The 26,655-nt window shown below is 48.6% G+C and overlaps 2 protein-coding genes across 10 annotated transcripts in view; one reads left to right on the top strand and one right to left on the bottom strand.

Annotated features, from left to right (window-relative positions):
• Positions 1–26,655, bottom strand: part of ebf3b (EBF transcription factor 3b) — a 73,318-nt gene that overhangs the window by 21,423 nt on the left and 25,240 nt on the right. For 4 of the 8 annotated variants that reach the window (XM_088385464.1, XM_088385468.1, XM_088385465.1 and 1 more), the window contains exons 7-8: positions 5,617–5,698; positions 3,752–3,893 (exon numbers count right to left, since the gene is read on the bottom strand). In XM_088385464.1, the coding sequence (XP_088241590.1) occupies positions 3,752–3,893; positions 5,617–5,698 (224 nt within the window). The remainder of the gene's footprint in view (positions 1–3,751; positions 3,894–5,616; positions 5,699–26,655) is intronic. The other 4 variants (XM_088385466.1, XM_088385467.1, XM_088385469.1 and 1 more) reach the window with 1 other exon arrangement.
• The window catches only part of mgmt (O-6-methylguanine-DNA methyltransferase), a 159,789-nt gene that overhangs the window by 114,803 nt on the left and 18,331 nt on the right, over positions 1–26,655 (top strand). Inside the window, exon 17 of one of the 2 annotated variants that reach the window (XM_088385487.1) lies at positions 2,440–2,475. The exons of the other annotated variant lie outside the window; for it this stretch is intronic. Within the exon in view, the coding sequence (XP_088241613.1) occupies positions 2,440–2,460 (21 nt within the window). The 3' untranslated portion in view covers positions 2,461–2,475. Of the gene's footprint in view, positions 1–2,439; positions 2,476–26,655 lie in introns of those variants that run through there. 2 annotated transcript variants of the gene reach the window in all.

Here is a 26,655-nt window from a genome sequence, read left to right as displayed (position 1 = left end):
GATTTAATCTATTCCCGTCAATATCTTTGAATATACAATGAATTGCCGACGCCTCGCCTTCCCCGATTGCGGCCGGGTTCTTTTTCTTCCCGGGCTTCTAAACCTCTATTATCCTTTCCATCCAGTGAGTAAATCACAGTCGGCCCCCCGGTTGTACGGATCGCCTCCGACAAGACATCTCCCTTTGTTTGCCTTGCTGTTGGGCCCTTTCGGGTCATGTTTGCCGTCTCTCCCGGCCCATAAAGTGCACGCGCACACACGGGTACTACAGGGAATGTGACTTTAACAGGCGCTGTTGACTTCATGCTAATCACCTCGTACAGATTTTCATTTGTGAGGCCTGGAGGAGTGACATTTGCTTTCCTTAATTGCGAAGCGCGGCGTCTGAAAGAGGAGCAAGCCTCGGCGGGCGCGCCGGGGCCCCCCTCTGAGGGCCTGACCTTCATCAGTGCGGACGATTACAGCAAATAATTCACCCTTCAAAATTACTGTAAACAAATTGACTTTGGGGATGAGAGCAAGCGCGAGGGGGTTGGGGGGGGGGAGCTTTGTAGGAAAAGGAGGAGGTAGGCGGACCCGATGGCGACTGTGACCGTTCGGGGCCAGCTGCAGCCCAAAGCCGAGCGCCGGCCGCGCAAACTCGTGCGCGCGCACACAAAGGCACCTACGCCGCCACCCACGCGCACTCACGGCGACTGGGGCGCTAAGCCGGCCGCCCTTCTGCCTGCAAATTTGCATACATCTCAATGCGCAGACAGAGCGGGGAGCATGTGCTGAATGGGGACCGTGGCAAAGTGGATTACACAGTCAGTGCCGGCGATCTGATGACAGACACGCACAATAACCCCCCCACAACACCCACCCACCCAGCCCTGGCAGATGACAGACATCACGAGTGGAAACTTTGAGTTACCAGACAGGAAACGCACCTGTCTCCGCCCCCCTATAACTTGCAACCGTCCCGCCCAGAGCTCTTAGCGGAGCCGCGCTAGGACGTCAAAACCCATCCGAGATCTGAGCCCGGGAGGTCGCGCCTCCGGTATTGTGACACTCAAACAGGTCTGATGTAGCCCCGTGAAGCCGTCCTTTGTTCTGCCTGCTGAAATGTGTTGTAATTGTGCTGTGGGATGTCCAGATGGTCGGTTGATAGTGCAGCTGATGGGATTATACCTTTTACCTCTCCCTGGGCCATCTGTTCCCTTTGACTCTCTCTCACTCTCTCCCTGCCGCTCAGCCTCTCTCCTCCTCTGGTTTCTCTCCATCTTTGCTCCCTCTCTTTCTTCCTCTTAGGCCCAGCAGTCTGGATTCACTTGTCTTTATTGCATAAACCCTAACAGCATTACAGCCACTTGGCATGCAAATGAGGCAGGCGCTTCAGGCTCTACGCTGAGTCTCCTATATTGTCTGGGGCTCTATAATATGTGTGTGTGTGCGTGTGGGACGATGATGACGCCGCGTGCGTGTGTGAAATACTATTTGTGAGTATGGTTATGCATCTTTAAGTCGGAATCTATATACATGTTTGAGTGGCAGGTGACCACAAAGCGCGTTTGTGTGTGTTTGCATAATACGCGTGCTGTGTGACAGTGCACACAAGTGGGAGGGTGGGGGGGAATTCCTCGAATGGCACTCAAGCAGCGCAAAGGACCTCCGCCAAGGCTCGACGGTCCTTGTTTGGATCGGCACCAAATTGTTCATAGATATCCGTAGGTCTGGATTTTGTCAGCGAGATTAATTATTGTACCCCACTGAGCTAGATGCTACGAATATTTTGGCAGATTGCAGTATTTGTTTTTTTTGGATCACGTTCGTATTTTGTCACTCGGTCCAAAAGTGTGGATTTTCTCACTTCGATCATATTTTCCGATTCATTCCGTGCCATTTTTAACTCGATTTTGAGATTTATTTGAAACGGGTAAGCTAGTTAAACAGGGCTGAAAAAAACCTCACATGGTGAGACGCCAGCTGTGCCGCCTTTGGGCCAATAGGGGGCAGCACCTCTTGATCAATGCATGATAAAGGGAGAGGGAGAGACTGATGCTCCTCTGCCTCAGCCACACAAGGCTCCGTCGCCGTGCCAGCCACACATCTGAGGTTTCTCGCCTTTAGTGAACTCCCGAGGAAGAATGTGTTGCTATTTATACAACAACCCAAAAAAAAAAAAAAATCTTTAAAGCCAAACTGCCTGCCCACGAGTGTCACGGCGCCTTTCTGGACATGGCGGGAGTCTCAGAGAAACAAAGCGAGCCATCCTTTTCCGCCGCGTTTTATATTAGCGGAGCCACGGAAGAAAGAAGGAGGGGGGGGGGGGGGGGTAGCGTTGTGAAGTAGAACACACACACTCGCACAGCTAAGCATCAGGAGGGTGTGTTAAAGTTATTAGACAAAAGACGTGTTCAACTGCGCGGTTGACAGTCGCTTCTTTTCTCGCTTTTACAGGGTGTCACTCTGCTGCTTTGAAGAGTGTGGTGAGGAGAGGAATAAAAGCAGGGGTTGGCTTAACCTGTAAAGAACACACACACACACACACAAATACATTGACATACACTCGCACACAATGTAGGGTGGGGGGCGTCCCAGGGGAGTGGGGGAACACGGAGGCGAGGGCTCAACCTCTTTAATTGCTCTCCTCATTAAGAAACTGGTTGCTAGGCGATCCACACCTATCGTGTCATAAACGCGAAACACACAAACAGAACGTCAGCGAACATAATGACTTTGCTGCTCCGGGCAGGACTTTAATTATTTGATTTTGTTCTCCAGTAGAGGAGTCATTAATAAAGACAAAAACAAATAGATTAGCTTTTTGCCCCACCAGGACTGCCGAGTGCACCGAGATATATTAATTGTCTACCACGTGTGTGTGTGTATGGTTTTAATTTTAATATATAGTTTATTAGTCGTCGTTGTTGTGTTAAACATTACATTTGCTTTCGGTGGTCGAAGCATTAATGGCCGTTAATGTGTCGAGAAGCTCCGTCGGCTCTAAACTGTTTGCCCAGCCATAATTGGCCCTTGAAATGTGAAGATAAGCAATTTGCACAATTGCTTCGAGTCTGTTCGCTCTTCTTTTATTTTATATTTTTTTTTGTCCGTTTTTTTTTTTCCCAACAAGCTTTCAACCGTATGCGGGTGGAAAGCGCAGAGGTCACGGGGTTATGTTTTGTGCATTTTGCTTTTTGAATTTCCCATGGTTTGGTGGTCCTTCTCTCTCTTTTTCTCTCGCTCGCTCTTTGGGCTGTGCAGGCAATCAGTCTATCATATGGAATCAGTTGGAAGAAAAACAGTAAGTTCTGTTTTTCTCATAGGTCACCCCCACCACCACCCCAATACACACACACACACACACGCTAACCCCCCTCCCCTCCCAAGCCTTTCTCCTTCCTCCCCTCTGTTTCTGCTCTCTCACAGCTAAATCTGCAGAACCCAATGACAGGAAATTGACCTCACAGCCAAATTCTTAAGCAATTTGATCATGTTTCACATGAGCTTTTAGGACAAATGTAGGTGCATTAGCAGACCACGGGTCGTATTATCAAACCGTTTCTGAAGCAATAAATACATTTCCAAACATGGCAATGGCTTGGCACAAAGATATCTAAAAGAGTCTAATTGTGAAAGTGATGGAGGGGGCGGGGGGAGCTAAGAGATGCTAATGTGCTAGAAGCTACAGGAGGTGTGGATGGGAGAAGATGGGAAAGAAACAGCGAGAGGGTGAGCAAACAAAAGATGCCAAAAAACATGTGCCTACCATTCTCCAGATAAGGAGGCGTACCTTCTGAAGGGTCGAGTCTGCGAGCCCTTCGCCCATGCTTGGAATTGTTGTGTACGAACATGTTGTCAGAGACGGCCAGTACGTGGCCGTCCACGTTGACGGTCGTCGATACGACAACCTGCGAGAGGAAGGAGGGGAGATGCGTTAGGACGTATTTGTGTTTTTGATGCTTTCAGAAGCGTGTTTTGTTCAGACGTATCACGTTACGGCGGGCGGCCATTTTGCTCTTCGGTGTGCCATTTGTGTACGGCTAATTGACTTTTGAGCCTCTAAAATACATTTCCGTTCAGCCACTCCGCCAACTGTCATCACGGCTCAAAGCTCAGAATTATTGATCAGCGTGTGCATCTGTTTGGAGATGGAGGGGACCCACCCCCCTTTTAAAATATTACTGGAGTCATTAGTAGCCCAACCGTGCTCACTCCCATCACTCAGCAAACATTTTGCTAGGATCGGATTCCAAACCACACTCCATATTTCATAATGCTTATTTTTGTTGTTGTTTTTGTGCCGACCACATCTCCAAACAGTGAGGCCACATGTGAATGGCTAAAGTGTGTCTGAGCCGGAAACAGAGAGCCCCTCTCAGGTTTGCCTCGCCGGTAAGTGACCTCGCCGGAGCGGTGGAATTTAGGGGGATGCTTTTTTTTTTTTCTCAGTCAGGGGAGGGGGTGTAGTTTTGGGGACTGCTGGAGGTGGGGGTAAAGGGAGAAGGGGAAGTGAAAGAGCTCCATTCTTTGGAGCAGGTTCAGAGCTGGGCCAAGCTGAGGATGATGGATTGGGCCCTCTCTGGCCTCCAGCTGGTTTTTGGGGGTAATAAGTGGAGTCGAAGCTGTTCCGAGTACACAAGTTTGGCCAAAGAAACACCTATGGAGGAGCATCTGGCAAATCTATTTGGGAGGAAGAACACTATATTAACTGTTGGACCCGGGACAAGGGAGACATGATGTACATTTTTTTTGCTTCTCGGAAAAAGTGTTGCGCAGCTTCTTCTTGCGGACCCTTTGACACGGAAGCGAGATGCGGTGTCTGTCACGCATCACTCCACATTGGCCCTCGGGGAATTCGCCAGGAGGCCTGATGGCGCTGACATCCGGACGGGACACCCTTGTCTCGTCTCCTTCATGTCTGGGCTTCCTCCTGGATCCAACCTGAGTGCCAATCACCCACCGACACGGCCTCCCCTCATTTGTCCTGATTCTGATGGCACAAACGGCTCTAAACCCGATCCCCACCAGTGTTGGGATAAACCAATTATCAATTGACCAGGGGGGGTCGATCATTTCAAGGCTGGACTACTTGACACGTCAGACGTCGGGAAGACTTAGAGAAGTCTTAAAAGCGTTTCGGTGTCATGTCCTTTCGGTGTAAATCGCCACATTGTTGCCTGGCCGCAACAATGATGCTTTTCAGATGGTTGTAAGTGCTACACATGTGCCGGCTTAAGTGCGCACATATGTGAGCGAGGCCGCCCCGTCGGAGGGGAAATATGAATGTGTGCATGCTCACGCATACATGCAGGTATGAATTTCCGCTGGCAGACAGATCGTGAGTTAACACTGTTGTTACATGTGCCGGGATGGTCCTCCCCCCCTGCGCTGAGGCTCAGAAAGCTGTCAGGAAGACAATTGATGGCAGCGCTAAATCCTATATCTTTATTTGTGTCAGATGCGATTCCCTTATAAATATTCCGTCCAGAGCGCATGACACAATTCCCCGGCCTGGGTTCTTTTTTTTCTTTACCTCCCCGAGTGCCAATAAGAGATTTAGATTCATGCGTGAGTATATGTTTGATTTATTTGTACGGCGGTAGATGTGTGAAGTGGCTTTCAGTCAGTCACCTGGAATCTGCGCATGTCTCGTGGGTTCCCGGCATTCTTCAGACAGTTCTGGTTGCACTTGAGGAAGAATTTAAGGAAGAATCTGGAAGAGAGAACACAACAGGAGGAAGGACGTTTAGTCGTGCAGATTCTCGGATTATACATTTCGCGTCTATCGGAGCCGTTAGACCTGAAAGCCAAAAAATCGTTTATCTCCATGTGTAGAATTGCACTGCATCCAAAATTGTTGCTCGGCTGCATAAGGTAACCCAAATGCCATATTTTTCGCACCATAAGGCGGACTGGATTATAAGGTGGCGTCTCACTGAACGGGTTTATTTTGGGGAATTTCCATATATCGGCCACACGGGGTTATAAGGCGCATTACTGCACATTAGGGGAAATAAACCGCTACAGCAAATAAGTCAAAACTAGATTTGGCCCAAGTTAGATCCTATTTTTGCTTTTCCCATCGATCGTTTTTGTGGCGTAATAGGAAGGAATTGGATTTATTGATGAACTAACTTGAAACTCGATTTTTGAGCAAATGAAATGATTTTATAGTCCCCCCAAAAAAACTCTTTTTAGTATTCTTTTTTGCTACAGCTCTTGTATTGCATCTCATTAGTTTGTCCCCACCAAGGGCAGTTGATCAGCGCGATCGAGCATCCGTTAGAAGCGGCGTGGCCAAATCGATACATTATTTATCCGCTCAAAATCAACACCATCAGTCTCTTTGTCGTCGCCTTCACCCGAGTTCACGGGTCTTTCCCAACACCCATCTGCCACGAAGACGCGGAAAGTCACTTGATATTCCGCCCACCTCTTTAATCCCAGGACACCCCTGTGCAATTAAAGTTCTCCTGTTCAATAGGGAAGCAAATGAGGCCCACCTGTGACCAGGTCTTGTTTGAAGAGCATCAGGGATAAAGGACCTAACAAGGTGAGAGCGCGCCACAAAACTTATAGTCCTGTCAGGCAATTAGGCGGACACTCCTGGGACCGCCGTATGCCACACACACACACACACGCTTAACGCATGCACACACACCCCGTGCACTTGTGGGTGGGTGAGGCAATTACGCCACAAATTACAACCTGGCTAATCGTCTCTGAACAAATGTCACGTCTGAGTGAGATCTGGGCCGGGCCGGTTTGTTAGCCCGCCTCGCGCAAGGGTTCTCACGACAGAATTTATCGATGAAGCACCCTTCTCACGTGGTAACGGTTAAAGATGGTGGAGAGAGTGGCTCCCCCCCCCCCCCCCCCCCTTGACAGGCTATTGTGCCTCGTTGCACAACTGCGCAGAACAAACAATGCAATGGATTTGTTTTGCGCAACGTCCCGCCGCAGAAGAGCGACTGATGTCGTTTTGCTTTATTGCTGTCAGAAATGCTGCCTTATTTACTTTCCAACCCGCTCGCATTGTGTCGGAGTGCGGTTTCCATTGTCCTCGCACAATGGCGGCGGCGGCTCATCGGATTACCATAGATGGCGTTTGCCGTTTCATTGCCGGCTAAATACGGTGGCTCGTCCGGAGGCTTTCTCAACACTTAAGACTTCCCGTTTGCTGCGGCGGCCGGGCCAAGCCGTAAATCAGCATCGGGAGTGACCCTCCTAACCCCGGCCGCATTAACACTCGCGCCGGTCATTTCCAAGCGCTCTTCGATAGACTCCTTCTACCTTGTACTCGGCCCCGCAGGAGAGAGGCGAGGTGAGAAAATATTTTCCCTCCACGTCCAAGAAGCTTTGGCTCGGACATCAATAAAAGACGTTTTAACCCGTGCCAGGATGCTGATTGCCTGTTGGTGTGCGGCGAGGCCATAAAAAAGCTGACTTGTCATTAGAGCATTTCACTTGATTGTGCTCGCCGTGTTTTCGGGTTGCATCTGTTGGCCGATCATCAAAATGACCATTATGTACTCTAATTCCCTGACCCTGTTTTTATTTCCCCGAAGAGTCATAATGTAGAGCAGCAGACATCTGTGGAAAGCAGACCTGAAATACGACTTTTATTTGTCTGTCGCCTCTCATACAGATTGGGTAAGGCCGGGCGCGTTGTGTGTTTGCGTTCACGCACACAATTTATGTCTGAACAAGAGATGGAATACATTTGCCAAACAATGCACTGACTTCATAAAACAAACACATTACTTTGCGACTTGGACATTTCTTGGATTCTTTTTTTTCTTCTTCTTCTTCTTTTACACACTGTTCCCGCTACCAGAGTGCAAAAAAAGTAACAAAACAATAAACGGGAGAAATGTGGTGCGCATGCTCATAAAGAAGCTCCTTTATGTTTACTGTTATGAAGGCAATTAAGCTCAATTTCGCCGCTAAAAAGATAAGCTTAATTTTCATCGTCCGCGGCGGCGGCACTCCTATAGCATCCATTACGTTTGAGTTGGTTAAGATTCTCCATGAGCGCGGCGGCGCAAATTGGTCCTCGGTGGAAAGGAGAGCAATTAAGAGCAGGCCCCTCTCTCTCCCTCTCTCTCGCTCTTTTACTTCTTAAATATCTACAGAAGTTTGTGCTCTTGTTTTGGCACGCACAGAGACAAAAGGAGCTTGTTTAATTGTTTTTTAATGGGATATCAAGTCGTCGCTGCCATTAGATGTTGGCAATGGAGGGCAAAGGGGGATAGCGAGAAAGAATGAACTGCAATTAGCTTTGATTAAAGCTATCCTTCTCAATAATCAGCTGTTCTGACAGGACAGCGGGGCCCTGGTGGCCGCCGAGATGGAGGAAGGTGTTGAGTGATATTAAGGCCAATGAAGGGGATATTAACATGGCTAATTAAAGCTCTTCCAAAGCCGGCAGAGGAGGCTCTCGGCGGACCCGGGCCGGATGAAATAATCGGCCCGGGCAGCTATCAGTTGGAGGTGAGAGAGAGAGAGAGAGAGAGAGAAAACGGGGGCCGGCGTCCTACAAAGAGCGAGACGGCAATGGAGAGGAAGACTTCCAGCTCATTTTGACATGGAGCTTGCCAGTATAACTAAGAGCTGACTTCAGCTTTTATGTCGGGCCGCCAGTCACGGCGGCGCTGGGCAAATCAACACTCCCAAGAATCCAGCTCGGTCTGTGGCAATTAATACGCGTCTCCCGTTGTACCTCCGTGCTCGCCCACTGCCGAAGCTACTAATCATGCCATAATGATTTCTCTCCCTCTGGTCAAAGGGGAAATAGATTGTCTCTTTAGTAATGCAGCAGGCTCGGCGCCTTCCACTCCCTGGCTTCACACGGCCGGTAATTGAGGAGAAAAAGGCCGACTTTGGCACTTTGACTGATTTGAGGGCTGCTAGACCCTCTTATCTTTACTCTGATCATTTTAGGCTGACACTCAAAGGAAGACCCATCGCCCTAATTCTAGCTCGCCCTCTCCTATCATCAAACGGAGTGGGGGGGTAAAAAAAAGAGAGAAAGTGACTAAAAAAGAAAAAAAACAAACAGACGAGGTGATGAGGGTTTTTTCTCATTTATACGGCCAACTTAATTGCCGGGTTGATGTCGCCCGCGGCGTAAACGTCCGCCCCTTTGATGGAAATGACGAAGGCAAATAAGGATTGTGTTGCGTTATTGAGCGAGCGGCGCGATACCGTCAATTTATTTCGTTTGGGAAGGAAAAAAAGAAAAGAAAACAAGAGCTCTCCCCTGTCAGACAATACACGGACAGATGGCCCAAAGTATCCATACGAGTCAGGTATTGACAAGGCTAAGCTCCCGCCACTAATGACTAGCTCGCAGTGTCCACAGCCGGCAGCCATGACAGTGAGGTCATCCGTTGCAGGGTGGCGAGTATCGATCACCGGCCGGGCCCGGCCCATCGGGCCCCAGCTGCCTTCCCAGACTCAATGGGCCCCTGTTACAGGAGGAACAGCTCCCGCTACAATCCGCTGACACCGGATCTCTGCGCTGAGATAGTTGCGCGCCGGTCAATAGCGTATCGGCTTTCCAAAACGGCGGGGTCTTAATGTCAAGCCTCTCTCCTGCCTTGCCTACCTAGCACTCCGGTTATTAGGCGCTGCGCTCAACTGCATTCACATCCCTGTTGTGACAAGGCAAAAAGAAGAAATAGAGACACTTTGAGATCTTAATCTCCACCCACCCTTGAACACTCACGTATGCAACCCGAGGTACCGCGGGAGGCCGGGTTGGGTAAGGCCGCCGATTCTGGCTCGGGTCGGGCCGTATTTCCCTCGCCTTAGCCCGAGTGGAGCGCTGCGGCACATTAACAATATTTGCTCTACCCCGTGTACAAGCGCCCAGGGAGCGACCCGAGTAGATCCTATCGCTTCTTTATCAGCGAACAAGTGCCTCACTATCCAACCATATTGGGTTTGGGAGATTAACCCCTTCCGCCGGCAGCTCTACCGGGACGGGGGCGGCAGATGTCGCTGTGATTATTATTGTTCGACATCAAATATCTCAACTGCGTATCTGCTACAATTTATTGGATCTTTTCGAGTACCCCCCCACCCCTGCCTTTCCTCTCTGCTCGTGCTGCTGTTGTCAGTTCATTTTGTTGTTTCATATTTTTTTCAGTGCCGCGTGTATGGCGGAGAGGGGGGGTGTCACAAATAATTGATGCGCTTCCTGCGCGCCCTGTAGATGTAGCTGTGTCCCTCCATTCATCCCTCTTTACCCTCCTCCACCCATCCCACCCCCCTTCTTCTCCTCTCTAATGGGCAGAGTGGCATTGACATTATTTCACTTGAGGATCCCTCATTCTGTCAATCCCTCTTCATTTACTCCATGGCTGCAGGACTCATTATGGAAACACCCTCGCTCTCTTTCTCTGCTACTTTCAGTCATCCTTCTCACCTCCTTCTCTCTCTATCTCTGGACACTGTTAGTCTCTTACTTAAGAGAATGGCTTGTCTTTACAAATAGCTCGGTGTCAGGGCCCGCTTCTTGCTAGCTCCCTCGCAGGCTTTGAGCGCGGGGTTTAGTGTCACCGATTAAACAAAAGAGGCACAGCTCCCGCTAAGTATCCATCAGGAGCTTAACGCCGGACTTCGTTTTGCTCGCGCCGCTGCAACCCTTTAGCCCCGGAGCTCCGTACGCCTGCGCCCTCGCAGGGAGAGACTGCCGAGACTGTGTTCCAGTCGCACGCTGCTCTTTGTTTTGACATTCAACAAAATGTAACGGGACGCAAGAACATCAATAATTCTGCACAATTTCACCGTAGCGGAAAATTCCTCCGGTTGCTGCCGTTGATACGGCACCTGCGAGGTGTTTAGTATTCATCCATAAATAGCACATGATGATGATGCCAATTAAAATGATCAGCTGTCAGTCAGTGGTATGCACACCTCTTGCCAAGGCTGTGCAAGTCTCATTTGGATCGCCACCAAATTGAATTCCCGCCTTCTGAATAGATGCCTGGATTTTGTCATTAACATCCATGCATTATTCACAAACACCTATATCTGGATCAGCACCAAAATGCGTCGGGTTCTTCCTTAGCCAATACCTGCCCAGCTAAAAAAAAAAAAAATCTGTGCAAAGGCTTTAGTTGAGTTAGTTGTGAGGAGTATTTACTATATTGCTTTCAAAACGATGATGTTGGATAATGTACGAATGGGACATCATTTGAGCACCGTAGATGGTTTGTTTAGCTGGAAAGCAAAGAGGCTCCTCTCGGTTATTTTTTTGGGCTCCAGAGCAGAAAAATATGGTGCTTTTGATTAGTGGTCAGCTCTGGAGCTCGGGGCCCTGAGGAAATACCAGTCAGCACCTCGCCGCACTTCTCCGACGGGAGATAAGCACGTGTTGGAGTGAGCTGCCCCGGTGAATAGTTGTATTTAGGGTGTGGGACGCGGGGGTTCTGGAAGGCTTTACAATGAGAGCCATACAGCACCGGTCTCCCGCGACGGCTGGGAGTGATCACTCGGTCCCGGCTGGGCATGAGCAGAGGAACGCAGCTGTACGCTGAAGCCCGGCAGGGGGGCTTTGGACATTTACTCAGCAGCTATTTTGGAATGCTGATCATATTTGCATGCGCTTGTATGCGCTCTGGTCCCGTGAGTCACTGCTTTTTTTTTTTTTTTTTTGCTGCTGCAGCTGTCCATCCATGCATGCCCAATCGTGTATGAGTGTATTTCGACGACATATTATTACTAATGTATAATACATACATCCAAAGTGGCTGTCAGGACTGGTCAGCCATCATAAAACATGAGGCAGCCACTCTTGACATTGCCGCCACATTAACGCAGAAGAGATGGGAGGTGGGGGGGGTTGCGTTTGGACTGTCATGTAGGCGGGGGGGGGGCAATAGAGACAGAAAGACAGCGAGCGGCTGGGCGCTTAAAGCTAACAGGTAACCTTTCGATGCACCTAGGACAAAGGCAGGAGGGGGGGAAAGAAAATGTCAAATTAAGAGAGGCCAGGCAGAGAGACGTGGCTGCCATATTTGTGTGAAAGCCCAGTGCTGTTGGCAGCAGAGATGGCTGCTTTCTGATTCATCTGGGGCCGTATGGCAAAGCTTTGTCAGTCTGTGCGAGGTATAAATAATTCAGGGTGAGAGATGGCAATTACAGGGCCCTGCACAACCAAAATGAATATTTTATAAGGACTAAAACTGCCCTGGAATGAATCACACACATGGAGTCACACACATACACACCAAGCACGTCACCCATTTGTGTGCACACAACATATAAGTGAATGTGCACACACACGGGCAAAGCACGACCCGACTCTAACATAGATGTTGTATTGTTGACATTACAACTATTATATGATCTAAAACCCCGTGTTAGAGGCTTAATGATATTTAATATGCTTGCACGGTGAGAGGAATTTGTATTTCTGCTTTTGCCATCACAAATATGTTTACAATTTCTGCCAGATATTTTTTTTGTTTGTCCTTAGCCCTTTGCAAAATTAATTAGCAACAAATGAAAGCGCAAAGTCCTGTCAATAAATACTATAGATCAGCATAAAGAAAGTCTCTTGAGATGCCTCGGCTTTACTTTTGACCCTGTAAATATGCTCTTTGTGTGTGTGTGTGTTGGGGGGGGCAGCTAAATGCTAATGGGAAAAGATTAAACCCACTAGCCGCCTGGAGCATTTACCTCCAAAGGGTTTTGTCTGTCAGGTTTCTTGCAAAAACTCTTTCTTTATAATGCCGGGACAAAAAATAACATTGTTCGCCGGTCCGGAGGAGCGCCGCGACTTGCTTGAATGGCCATTGTGTGCGCCTCGTAATGATACCTTAGCTTTTGTGCGCGGGGGGCCAGGTAGGGCTGCGTGACATCAGCGTCACACAAGTGCCTCTCTGTGCCCATGTTTGGGGGAAGGATTTTGTCCACGGTGGGAAAAAAGGGGGAAAAGATAATAAACAGGAGTTGGTTTTGTAGCCCTCCGACTAAGAGCACTCCGTCAAAAGTATCGTGTTCGGGAATCATTAAAAAATTTATTGGATGAGACATTTCATTTTTCTAAAAATGTATAAAAAAAAATAGCCTACTCTGCATTCGCAAAAAAAAATTAAATTCATGGTTAATATAAATGTAGAAAAATCAGTCGACATGTCTAAAATTGAATCAAAGTAGTCTTTTGAAAAGTCTTGAAACATCTTCAATTTAGATTTATTTCAACTATTTATTACAAGTACAGATAAGTCATTTATAGAGCTAAATTTCCCCATCAGTCAAGGATTCATCTGAGTATGACAAATCAGACATTTATAGCACATGAGGTTGTAGCGATTGTCGCTCATTCCTGCTAGCATAGCATTTGTCAATGGGCATCACGCTCTGTCAGCATGACGTAATAGCCGGATTTTTTTTCTTCAACCCTCTTCTGAGCAGCAATGTATTTGTCAGTCCAAAGGGAGGATAGCGAAGCCTCAGAGGGAGGAGGCACCGACCGCAAGCGTTGCCCAAAAGTGACAGGCAGGCAAATGCTAAGAGAAAGCTGCTTCCGTGTCGAAGCGCGCTGTTAGCGATACAGCTAGCCGCTGTGTGAAGACTCCTGACAAAGCCGTAGCGCGGCGTGTCTCGCCCCGTTTGTGACTTTTCAAAGAGTGTGATTTGCAAATCACATGAGTCTGTGGGCATAGACCGGGCATGTAAGTGCGGTGAATAAAAGCCCCCCTGCGCCGCTGAGGGAAAACCTCGCTTGTCAGCCTGCTTCTTTGTCAGGAAACTGACACATAAATAGACAGTGTTTTGCCACTCACTCCTCCCCGCCTCGTGTACACACGAGGCACGCGTCTGCCTCCGCCACATCCAGGTTGGGTGGCTTTAGGGGAGGAAATTGTTGAAAGACACCCTGCCGCTTCTCGGGGCGATGACTGCAAATATTGCGGGCCACTTCAGAGCGCCTCCGACAACAAACAATGGGGGTTGATGTGCAACCAGATAAGGAGGGGGGGGGGAAAAAAAAAAAAAAGCAGATCGGCTAGCTGGGTCAAAAGCGTCACTACGGGGCCTATTTTTCATGCAAATTACTACTAATGAGCTTCCTGAAATCTGACTAATTATATCAAAGAGATTTCTTTAATTAGTTTGTAATAACTCCGCACACACACACAAGCATGGCAGTAAACAGATTAAGCTATATGGAGCTAGCAATTTGTCACACTTTCTACGAGGTGCCGTGCAGCTGGCGCTAATGTTGCCTCTCCAAAAGGCCTCAATAAGTACATTGCTTTAAGAGATACAAATATGTGCCTGGAGAATATTATGAAGTGTTTCCACAATGGCAACATTTACAGATGGAGTAGAGACTGCCGACCTCCTCCAAGGCTCAACGATCACGAGCTGGAGAGTGAAAAACAAAGTCTAGTTCTTTCAACGGAATTTACAGCAATATTTGACGTGTGCTTGGAATATGGAACAAATTTGGATTTAATCAGTATGAACTTGTGTTGGCCCACCTTTCGATATTTAATTGTATAATGTAAACAGAGTATGTAATAGTATCTGTGTTTTTCTGCAAACTAATTCGGAATTTGCAAACGTCATAAACCAAGGACATTTGGTACGAGTGGAAAACATTTTTTTTTATCAGTTGCTTTGGTTTCCTAAATGAAGCACCTTCGACAGAAATATCTACACTACTAAAATATAGAACAAATTATTTACTAAATTAAATTAATTACAAATTCATCATTCTATTGGCTACCATATTATTCAGACTTTACGGCACATCGATTTTTGAGAAATAAAACGATTTTACGTGCGTCTTATAGTCAGAAAATCCGGTTCGTTAACCTGCCCGAGAGCTGAGGAGCGCCTGAAGCATTTTTTGAGACAACAATATGGCGTTTATCGTCCACTTTGCACCTCTGACTAATCCCGCAACATTCTCCTGGCCCCTTAAAAGTCAAAACATCTAATACGCCGGCGGTCACAGGAGACCGCGCCCGATTACGATCTTTCTGATACCCTCAATCTACACGCCGATGGATTAAACATTCAATTTGTTAGCCGCCCGGACCAGCGCCCAGGTTCACCACTTACCATACAAATGGAAAACACGCTAGTAATCTATTAGCCTGCCCGGCCTGACACTGTATTATGTTGTATTTGTATTATATTTACTTCAGGGAAATTAGGATTCAAGTCATATTTATCTTGGTGTGGAAATGTGTGTCTAAATGGAAATCACCTATAGCGTGAGGCGGGATGCAGAGCCATACTAATGTGATCCGTGAACCGTGCGATTTAGTCACCCTTTCTGGATGCACTGTGGGCTCATTCTACATATCAAACATGCTCTCCCCCTGTTAAAGCCCCCCCCATCCAACACCCCGATGCTGTTTGATAATTATTACGCTCACATTACAACACAAGACCTTGCCTGTGGAGCTGGAGGAGGCTCCGCCCCCTTACCCCCCCCCCCCCCCTCCCACGCCATGCTCGTTGTCATATACAGTAGTAAACAGCTTCCCAGTAAGCTGTTTGCACTTGACTGCCCGCTCTAGGAAATAAAAACAAAGAGCAAATTGGGGGTTTTGCGTCTGAGTGAATAAATAAGGTTGTTTTACTCACTGAATGCATTACCTTTTTAAAGCGTGCGGCCGCTAATGCGCCGCGGTCTTTTCATTTGACAAACAAAAGCTCAAATTAAGAATTAAAAACACTCCAATTGAGATAACGGCATTAGCTCGCCGACGTCAATGAAGGGGGAGGAGAGGGAGAGAGAAAAAAAAGTTGGACGGCATCCACCTCGTTCCCATGCTTCCATTGTTACGTTAAATTGCAATATTAATCCCGGCTCAAGGCGAGGTACTGTAGCTTTGTGCGCGGCGCACTTGAATTATGCCATTGAAGTAATTGATAGTGATTCAGCCATTGAAGGTACTAATCCCGCGATTCGGTGCGTCTCGCGCCGTGCCATTTACCTCCAGATGTTTCCAGTTTGGGGGTAATCAATAAAGAGGGAATAAAGATTGGCATTCACAATACTCCCCCTGACAAGCTCCAGCCGCATGTTTGTCAAGCAAATTAAACACACTTAGACTTTTCACCTGCTCCGGCGACGGCACCACATATGGCGGCTAAGTTAAAAATAAGAAAGTGTGCATACATTACCATGCATAATGCACAACTCCCTCCATTTAATATGCAAATTTTGTAAAATATTACTGAATACCTTCTGTTCGGAGTGAATAAATTTGAATCGCAATTAGAATAATCTTGTATAATTAATGAAAACTGTCAATTTTGGTTCCGAAGTAATTTGATTAGCATGTTGATAGGACACTTATCAAGTTCAGTAAACTGTTAGGTAAGAGAATGAAAAAGGAGATATTGGAGGGGTATTTTTCGCAGCCATTTTGACATTTTTCCTCAGCTTTGTAAACAAAGACGGCAAGCTGGCAAACTTCCTGAGCCGAGGGAGAGAGGGAGGGAGGGAGATGGAGATCGTGATCGTCCATGGTGGAGCCCCCCTAGCCCAAGTTTACGGGCTCCCTCTCACGCGGCATTTGTAGTCTTCACATCACACGAGTTTAAAAACAGCTTTATAAATGTTTGCAGGCTATAAATGTAGACTCCTTCGACGGGAATCCCCCCCCGACACAGACGGTCCGTCCCAGCCGGCAAATTCATCTGAGAGTAGCGATCTATTACCAAACAACAAATTGATGCGCGCCATTGTTGTTGGGTATAAAACATAACCATCTGTACCGTCTACACATGAACAGAGCCGCTGACCTCCTTTTCCCCTCTCTTTCTCTGCTCATTAGCTATCCTCAACCTCTTTCTCCGCCGCTTTCACTTTTCAAAGCCCCAAATGAGACCTAAATCGCTTGCAATACAGGTTAGCTTGAGGAGGGAGACGGCGGGGGGGGGGGGGCAACATCTGTCGCGCTAGGTACCCGCTCGAAGCTCAGGGTATCTCCTGCGAGGAACTTTGGGGATGTTTAATTCATAAACGCTGTCATCCATGTAAACCTCCTGATTTCATAATGACTAACTCTTGGTGGTTTAATTAATTTAATAATGCCTTTCAGAAGCCATAAATGAAAGGGCCTCTGAAGTGGCGCATTAATTAGCCCGCGCCCGCGCTAGTCGCTGTCAGACTGGTGGCTGTCAAGAGCCGGGGCGAGGGGAGGGCGGGTAGGAGGGGTGGGCACGGCTGACGTGCAGGAGGTCACGGGGTCGTGCCAATCACGCTCCTCGCCGCACGTAATGAGTCATAATGCGCGTTGCAACACACACCAGCCGGGTGGGGGGGGTCATCCTGTGGTCATGTCCGTAATTCGCCGGGACAACAACATATTTACATTGGCGGTAATAAGCTGCCGCGCGGCCGCCGCATTATGTTGCCGCTTGTATTTACACGGGCCGCGCTCGCCTCGCTCGCTTTAATTGCAATCTTACGGCTTCCTTCCTGGCCAGGTTGCAACGCTAAATAAATCAAAGTTCATTAAAAAAAAACGGAGAAGAAAAAAAAGCAAGTCTTGCGCTGAAATCATCACAGAAAGACGAGATGATGTCGGGCGCGCATCTCATAAGGAGCTTGTTTTCCTTGCATTTCATAAACATGAAGCGGAGGAGGAGGAGGAAGCTTGTGTCTGTCCATTTATTACCATAAAAAATCAGCTGACTGAAGTATCTCACTATCCGCGCCGGCAATTAACTGTTTTGAGAGAACGCGTAATACGGGACTTTGTAATGGTATCATTTGGAGTCAAGGCACAGATGCGCCGTGCGGAGCCATACTGTAATTAGAGAGAAACGCTGTACAGGTTTTCCACTAATTAGCAAATTATGCTGAAAATAGCATCAAGCTAATTAACAGTTATTATGGCATTTTTGAAAGTATGACTTTAATTAGCAAAGTCCTGACGCAGGCAATTTCAAACTCGTCTCGGAGAAGATGAGGAAGAAGTCGAAGGGGGGGGGATTTAAAAAAAAAAAGGAACACGGGGGCATGATCAAGAAGATACGCAGATTATTATGACGCCGTCAGAAAGTAGCGGCGGGAACAGGGGGCGAGCTTCGGGCGCCGCTTTTGTGTGTTGCGTCTGAATCTCCATCCAAATGAGGGGACATGTGTGCCGTGCCACGTTTGCCAAGAGGAGCCGGTGCCCGGTGTCAGGTGGCAGCGGCGAAGATGCCGGCGAGCTCAGCTGGTGCCCGCGGCCACTCACTTATTCTACTCCGCTGCACATTAAAGGAGCTCTCGAGTGGAGCCAAGCTACGCCGGCCAACCTGAGCACGGCGTCCCTCCAAAGCCGCGCCTTCGGGCGGGCGCCCGCCTTAACGGTGGGCCAACCTGATCAATCCCTCTGGCCGTTTTTTTTTTTTTTGGTTGTACGACGATTCCTCCACGTTGGAGCGGTATTAATTGTTGATACAGTACGCGTGTGAGGCATTTGGTGGTGGTGGTGGTGGGGGTGTCTTTAAAGGCACCTGCGCGGCGGCGCCTTTTTGAAGAGGGGAAGTGTCACAAATGGAAGCAGGGCAAAGAAGAAAGAGCGGGAGAGGAGTGGAGGAGCGGGGAGGAAGAGGAGGAGAGCGGGGCCGGACTGAAGGCGCTTTGAAGGCCCGGCGTGCGAGCGAGAACAGAAGTGTGCCTAGCCCCAGGCAGCCCACAGCTCAGGCCCATTAGCTACACTGACCTTGCCCGCGCCTTTGTCTTTGTGCTCTCCTCCCGCTGCTTCCCCTTCTCAAGCATTCCCTTTTTGTTGTCTCCGAGCGAGATTGGGAAGGGGGCCATATCTTTGGAACACCCCTTCCCCCCCGCCCCCTCTTGCTCCAACCGCCTCGTGCGCCACCCACCCTTCAACCACCCCCGAGGAGACACAAACAGCGAGCCCAGAGCTCGTGACACCACCTCTGCTCTGCGTGGCCTGACCACAAGTTGGCTGGAGTGGTGCGAGACCCCGCCCCCCTCTCACCGCCAACCCCTCTGGAGGAAACACCAGGGGGGAGGGTGCCGCATACGTGCACCCACTCTGGGCAGCCTGCCTCTTTATTGCCTGCCTCTCATTTGAGAGGATGGCGCTCGTCTGCCAAGTTTTGACACCGCCACATATGGCCTCCTCCATCAATCGGACTAATCAAGCATCAAGGGGAGGCAGGACCGGCTTAATTGCCAGCCAGATATAGCTGCTCTCACTTGACGTGCGACTGAAATAGAAGCAGGTCTGAGGAGGCTTGACAAGAGATGAATTAATACACGGCCATTGTTCCAATGGCGGCGGAAGTATTGAAATAGAAAATTTCCACCAAAAGTCGGATTGCACCAAAGTCTGCCACAGGAAATATTCGCTAGAACGATACACTTTTAGAAAGAGAATCAAATTCGGAACTGGGGAAAATTGTTTCAGATCAACTGGATTGTAGGACATCAGCTTGTTTCAACAAAAATTGAAAAATTGTGCTGTGCCAGAACAAAAAAATAGCAAAGCATAATTTACCGTATTTTTTTCTTCCACTTACATTCCCAAAAAAAAAATGCTTCCTTACACAGCACAAGGCAAGCCGATTTTCGTGGTATGCAAGCATTGCCGGGATGTTGAACTCATCGTTAACTCCTCCGAAACTGTCCGCGCTTGGCCTGGCTGTTTCCCCCCGATTGCAAATATTGCCCTAATGTAGCATCATCTACTCGGCGGGTTCTGCGTGTGCAGTGTTTGCTACCTCCGGTTAGAGAAGTGTTCAGTCAGTTGTCGGGGAGTTTGATTTTCCCATGCAGGCTGCAGCTCTCTGCTCCTCCGGAGTCCTTCAGGCATTCTGTCTGCCTCTCTCAACTTCCTGTACCCCCCACTCGCGTAACCCCCCACCCACCCACCGGGTTAGCAGCCACGGAATAATTTAGCACACGGAATGAGGAGGCGAGATCAACAGCGGTGATCCATTCATCTTGAGTTTCCCCTGTCACTCTCCCTCTTCCGTTTGTAAACACCGAGGGTCCGCGCTCAGAATGGCCTTTTGTCCGGCGTGTACTTTGGCCGCGGCTCCTCTCATTCACTTCAAAGGTAACAAGTGACAGATGTCTGTCTCCGCCGCCGCCTCCGCCGTACGCCGAGGCGCTGCGATAGCATCTGGCCTGAATGTCAAACTGTGAATGTTGCCTGAGAATGCGCCAGTGTTTATGCCAATCTCATTGTTATTAATGTCAGCCACGCTGCCTACAGAGGTGTTTAAGATACCGCCCGCCGTTCGCGCCGACGAGCGCTCAAGGAGGACGCCTGTGCCGAAGTGACAATTAATAGATGAAATATTAATGGAGGAACGTGATTAAAAAGGGCAATTAAAAGGAGATGGGCTGATTAGTCTGTCCTGCGTAGCCATTCGTAAACTTTGGATCCAATTGGGTTTTATTATCATTTGGCAGTTTCTCAGCTGAAATTATTACGGCTTATTTTTTGGGATATAGGATATTGGGATTCAAATTTGATGGGTTGGTAACAGTATTTGAGGTACTCAAACAACTACAACTTCTAGTTATATAACGAATAAATCTAGTTTGTTCATTTTGAGTGTAATTCCACCCTTGACCTCTAGATGGGGGTGTACTGTTTTGTTTACGCGGTGTAAATTTGAAAGAAAAATTCAAACAGGAAATATTTGAGCTCAACGTTGTTTTGTTGAATGTCAAATTCTTTCATCCTGCGTTTTATGTCTACAGAAAGTGACGATAGGTTAATTGTACAATCATGTATATTTTTGGGCATGATTGTTGAAAGTTTTGTTAGCTGCCGCACATGGTTTATGCTCCTATAAACTGTGGTATACATTTTAATTTGTCATTGGATACTTGTTGAGGTCTCAGCCAAATATGAAATTTGGGTCACAGTCAGGAAAAGTCTTAAAGAATCATGCCCAGCGTGACTACATTTGGCCGCCGGGCATGATGATGGAAAAGCAAAGCCGCGAGAAAGCAAGAGTTGAGCGGGATTAAAGCGCTTCATTGGAGTTGAAAAGCATCAAAAAAAAAAAAAAAAGGTGGTTGCGTTTTTGAGCCGCTAATCACAGCACGCCGCCGTGTTTGTTTAACGTTTTCTCATCGCCGCCGCCGCCTGCTTGTGGTATTTACATGTTTAATTGAGAAGTGTGCTGCCGTTTCTTGTGCCCATCTGCCGAGTCCCTTCCTCTTATCAGCCTCATTCCTCAAACTGACAGCTCTCCCACTCTGCATATCTCGCCTCCACTCCCGTGCCACTTGTGCGCTAACTCCACTCGCCCCCCCCTCCTCCTCCCATCCCTCCGCAGCCTGTCAGGGCCCGGATATGAGTAATGACAATGCGTTTTGCCTCAAATCAAACACATAAGTAGTGGGAAATAACCATAGTGAGGAAATACTACACGGAGGCGTCGTGAAACTCTCACTTCCCGCCGTCCGTTTTGGTGTGTGTGTGCGTAAGTGTGTGTTATGATTCCTCCGCCTTTTTTAGCCCACATCTAAATCACCACCTGTCACATGCAACATGTGTGTCATTGTATCCCCATCAGCGTGTTTCATTGTACACACAACCACCTCTGAAGAGCTGCCTCTTATCAGTGGAGTGTCAGAAAGACCCCCCCCTACCCTCCCCATCGCCTTTTCCTAAATGCTTTTCTATTAAGAGCAGCGTTGTGTCCCCGTGATAGCACCAGCTTCTCCACTTCATCATCCATAATCCCAGTAGGCATCAATGGACTCCTTAGCGACGCCATCCACACCAAAGGCTTTGTCGCTGGGCGCAAATGAAAACAAGCTAAATGAGAGGGACAATCTGAGGAATTCACATAAAGTGACAGGAAATCCCCCCCCCCTTCCCCCTTCTCGAGCGATCGTGTACATAGAGGGCTTTTGATTCTCGTATAGGTGCTTCTACATTTTTATGGTTATTTATACTAATTAGTAAGGAATATTTGACAGGTTCAATTCATTACAATTATTTTCAGTTAAAGAAGCTTAAAGAAGTTGAGACGGATTTTGCCGATTAATCAATAAAAGTTTACCCCCCACCCAATTTTTGGGAGGTGTGTTTAATGTCTAGCAGCATTTGGGGGCAAATTTAATATTTTGTCATTACTTTCCTCCCCAATGGGTTTGAATTATACACCAATTTTGGCTATTATTGGGCCGGGCTAAATAACAGTGCTAGACCGTACTATACGATAAATAAATTGTTTGGAATGTAGTTGATAATATTTTGCACAACTGATGAGCATTCTGCTCGCCGTGCTAACAGCCTCCATCTTGCTCTTTTAACCCTAACCTGCCAAGGCAGATGGCCGCCATCCGCCGGTTCAGTCGGACTAGAACCTGTGGACCCTTTCTTGCGATTTGACGCTCTATAAATAACACGCCTTGAATATAACAGAACATATGTAGGGCATTAGAGTAGAATGATTTATTTACGCTAACTGAGCGCCACGACAGATAAAAACAATGTTAAAAGCACTGAAGGTTGACAAGCTCTCTCTCTCTCTGTCTGTATCTCCGTCTCTCGCCCACAAATCGAGAGATGAAAATTTCATCTGCGTTCTAAGTGAACTTTCAGCAGCCCAAAAAAAAAAGTCTAAAATGATGTTTCCGCCCTCCCCCGGCATGGCGGAGTCCCGCTGGGAGCGTGAATGTGATCAGCAGCATCCCCACCACGTCTCCTCATTATTGAGTAAATAGGTTTGGGCATGTCCTCAGTAAACAAAGCCAAGACTGACAGTTAAGGGAGTGAGGGGAGTCGGAGGCAGCCTCGTTCCCAATTAGAGTCGCCTCAGGCAAAACTTTAAAGAGGAGATCAATCCTACAGATCGCTAAACTGATCCTGTCACAGGCTGGGGATATTTAAACCGTGGCGCGGAGCGGAGCGATCCCGCCCGACCGACCGACCGGCCACTCCTCCCTCCCTCCCTCTCTCCCTCCCGTACACTTGCAGTGTGAGCGCTAATGACTTGAGGGTAGGCTCGCTCACCAGGATGCGCACCCCGCCGCGCCGCCGCCTCTGATTGACGGCTGAAATCGGACCTCAGCTGCAGTTCTCGACGCAGTAGGGGCCAGATGGGGGAAATAGTGATTTACGGTTTTTTTCTCTCTCATGCTCTCTTTTGTCCCCCCACCCTCACCCACGCCCGCTTCCTTTTTTATTATGCAGCTCCTCAACTCACATATATTCCCTAATTGTCTCCCTCACTTACCTGAGAGCCCCTCTCCCATCAAAGATGCAGAGTGCATTTCAAATTAACCCGAGATGTGTGGATTTTTTTTTTCAAATGCGCCAGGTTTGGCCTGTCCATCTCCCGGCGTTGGAAAAGTTCCACCGCCGCTCGTGTGATTTTTAATCACCTGGTCAAAGCGTGACATCCTGCTAAAGCAGCAGAATGTCGATCACATGTGCCGAGCGAGCGAGCGGGCGGGAACTCCACATTTAAATGAGGGGAACGATGTATTATGTATATCAGCCGACTTCCTGCGTGTGCGAATTAATCATGATCATAAAAAGGCAAAAAAACCAAAACAGCACCGCTAAATTGCCGCCACGCGGCGCGGTGACAATTTTTCGTGCCGCCGACGATAAAGAAAATCTTAAAAAGGTTTTTTTTCGGTCGCGCCTCTTATTCGGAGTCGTTCGCTTTCAACTTTATTTGCGGATTATTGCAAATCCCCCGTACAAATCATATCATGAAATCATGTAGCTGAGACATTGGATGTGTTCTGCTAATGCTCAAGGAAGATCCCCTGAGGGAGCCATCGAGTGCAAGGCGAAGGAAGGAGAGAGGCGGGCGGACGGATGGATGGATGGAGGGTGAGAAATGGAGGGAGAGCCGGTTTGCGGGACGCGGCGGGAACAGGAAGCCGAGGGAGGGGAGGGGAGGGGAGGGGAGGGGGAGGAGGGCGGCGGCAGTCAAGCTGCACTTTATCCTGACAGATCTCCTTTACACACTAATTTCCTTGTTAAAGAAGAGAAAATGGCAGTCAATCCGGAGAAATCCCTTTCTCCTGGAGCGGGGCCTGTCAGCCCGAGAGATGAGTGGATACGAGGCCGGCTTTCCCGCCTCCTCCGAGCCCCACGGCGGCCGCTCCCATCTTCGTAATTAATACGCCATCAGAATAGAAGCAAGCGCTAGCCGGCGTACGCCGACAGCAGTCATTTAGCCGACTCGGCGGGAAATCAAACGTGAGGCCCATTGATTTTTTCATCATGTCATCTCCGTCGCAAATGGCAAACAAATCATGTAGCAACATTTCACGCTCGCTGGCTGCGTAAAACACCACCAGACGATATTCATCACAGGAAATTTTGGAATTCTCCAAAGTGTCTTGGGGAAAAAAAAGAAAGATCCGCCGCTCGGTCCGCGTGTTCCTCCTCTCCCTAGATTACAATTCAGGGTTTGGCTCAGACAAGGGGGGGGCAGGCGTGTCAGGACTACTTTTGAGAAATCTCGGTAACAATTCAGATGCGATCGATAAGGAGTGACAGTTTATTCCGAGGCTTAGCGCGGGATGCCGAGCGAGGCGTCCAGTCCGGAGGAATGAATTTGTTTTGTATTTGATTTTGCCATTAAATTTATTACCGCCGCCCTCCCTCCATCCCTCCCGCCCGTCTGCGCTCTCTTTTCGGCTCGCCTTCTCACTTCCTACGGCCGCCGTCTCCGCCTCACTCTTGTCACTCAGCCGTAAACGTGGCGCAATCTCTCGTCCTGTGATTTCCATGTCCTCACTTTTCATCCGCTTTCTGATTGCTTCACACCCCCGTGTCGGCACGCCGGCCGCTGACCCCGCCGTGAGATGACGGGAGGGGCGGAGTGTGGGGAGGGGGGGGGGGGGGTTACGGAACGTCTTTTTGGTTGGCGGAATGCTCCTTGCCCTTTGTAACACTTCATCATATCAACTGAGGACAGAATGGAGTTGAGAAACATTTTCTTACAAAATGGTGCTTTGGCGTACAATCCTATGGTAAATCTATTACCACTCTGTCAAGGGAAACCACTTGAGGGTTCTCCCAGGCAAAGTGGGGAAGCGCAGCCTTGAAAGTAGGCTTCTCTTGTTAAAGTGTTTTCCGACCCCCCCTCCCCTCCCATCCTTTCTGGATTTAAGGGTCATTGAGGGAGCCAATCGGAGGGGGCCGGCCAGTCAGGGAGCCAACGGCGCGAACAGGACACAAGCCAGCTGATGAAATTCATCCATACTTCTCACTTATGATGACATGATTGATTTTCCCTCAGAGTGCTCAAATGTAGGATTGTCTTCCTACCCCCCCCCCCCCCCCCCCCCCCCCCCCCCGTCCATCTCCCCTCGCATCCCGCCTCAATCTAACCCGCCCACCCGCACGTCCATCCGAGCGAGCGCCACGCCGGCAGCTAATGGATAAAGCCTCTGTCTGTCTGGGCCACGGCGCAGGGCTTGACGAGTGGAAGAACAACTGCGGCGAATGAAGGGTGAAATCTGAGAGTGCAATTTTCCGTCTGTCAATCTCCCGTCAGGAGAACAAGTTGACCACCAATCAGCTGAGTCGATTCGGGGCTGTCGGCCTGAGTGACAGCCGTCGCGTCGCCACATTAACACGGCCATGAGAGACAGGAGGGGGGAGGGGTCGGGTCTGGGGGGGGGCAACGTTCACGCCGCGCCCCGCGCATTCGATTTGGAGATTCGCATTTTTCCGCCTTAACAAATGAACAAACTGACAGGTTAATGCATAACATATCACTCCATAATTCATGCTTGTGAATCCTGCAGCCTCCCTATCATCCCACTAGGTGCTTCAAAATACAACCAATTAAACAATATTTAATTATTAAAGGTAGAAAGTGAAGGAGAAACATGCCTTCAAAAACTCGTGCTGGCAGTCAATTATGATAAAACTTTAATGAGGCTGGATAGAGAGCCATAAAAACTGATAGCCCCTCCGCCATGAATTATATATCCATATCGATTTTGTTTCTTTGCTATAAGAATTGCAGGTAATCGTATGTTACCACATGTAAAGTGCACTTCCCCTGCCCAAGATAAATATTAACTATCAAATATATATGAGGGCACGTGTGCATTTATGACCGAGCTCATGTTGGAAATGAAGCGGGCGGGGGGATTGGGGGGTCCGTCGGGAACGGATGAAGGGTGCCACGTCTGACAGGAAGAGAGACCCTTAGTGGTGCTGCCTTGATATGTTACCTAGTTAGCGTCACGGAGAGAGGAATAAATAGTTCTTTATTATTTGTGGTCGCCATCATGTCTCTCCTAATAGACAGGCCATAGTGAGTTTAAACCACATTATCCTCTGCGAGAGCATCGCAATTACTCTTGAGAGCCGCCTCTGATGTGTGGATAAGGCAGGTCGCTCGTGTCTTAATGAACACAAACAATGTGAAATGGAGGTAAAGCAGCGGTGGGGGGGAACCATAATGGCGAGGGAGGCCTTTTTTTAATAGAGACAGCGCCGCTAAGTTGTTTGCTATGATCGACGGCCATGTTGGAAAGCGCCAACGTCAGACATCTTTCTCCGTGATCCCATTACCCGATCAATCTGACACTTTTTTTTTTTCCGTGCGTGGTGGCCTTCAAATCGCATTTGCCGCATGCTAGCTTGTACGCGTGTTTGTGTGTGGTTGTCATTGTCACCACGTCCCGCCTTGTTGGACACTGGCAAAAGGTCAAAGGGCGGA

This window comes from Syngnathus floridae, chromosome 9, assembly GCF_059516105.1.
Source record: "Syngnathus floridae isolate MCC-2025c chromosome 9, RoL_Sflo_1.0, whole genome shotgun sequence".
Lineage (NCBI taxonomy): Eukaryota > Metazoa > Chordata > Actinopteri > Syngnathiformes > Syngnathidae > Syngnathus > Syngnathus floridae.
The sequence above is the reverse complement of the archived record's forward strand: the minus strand, read 5'-3'. Positions and strand labels throughout refer to the sequence as shown.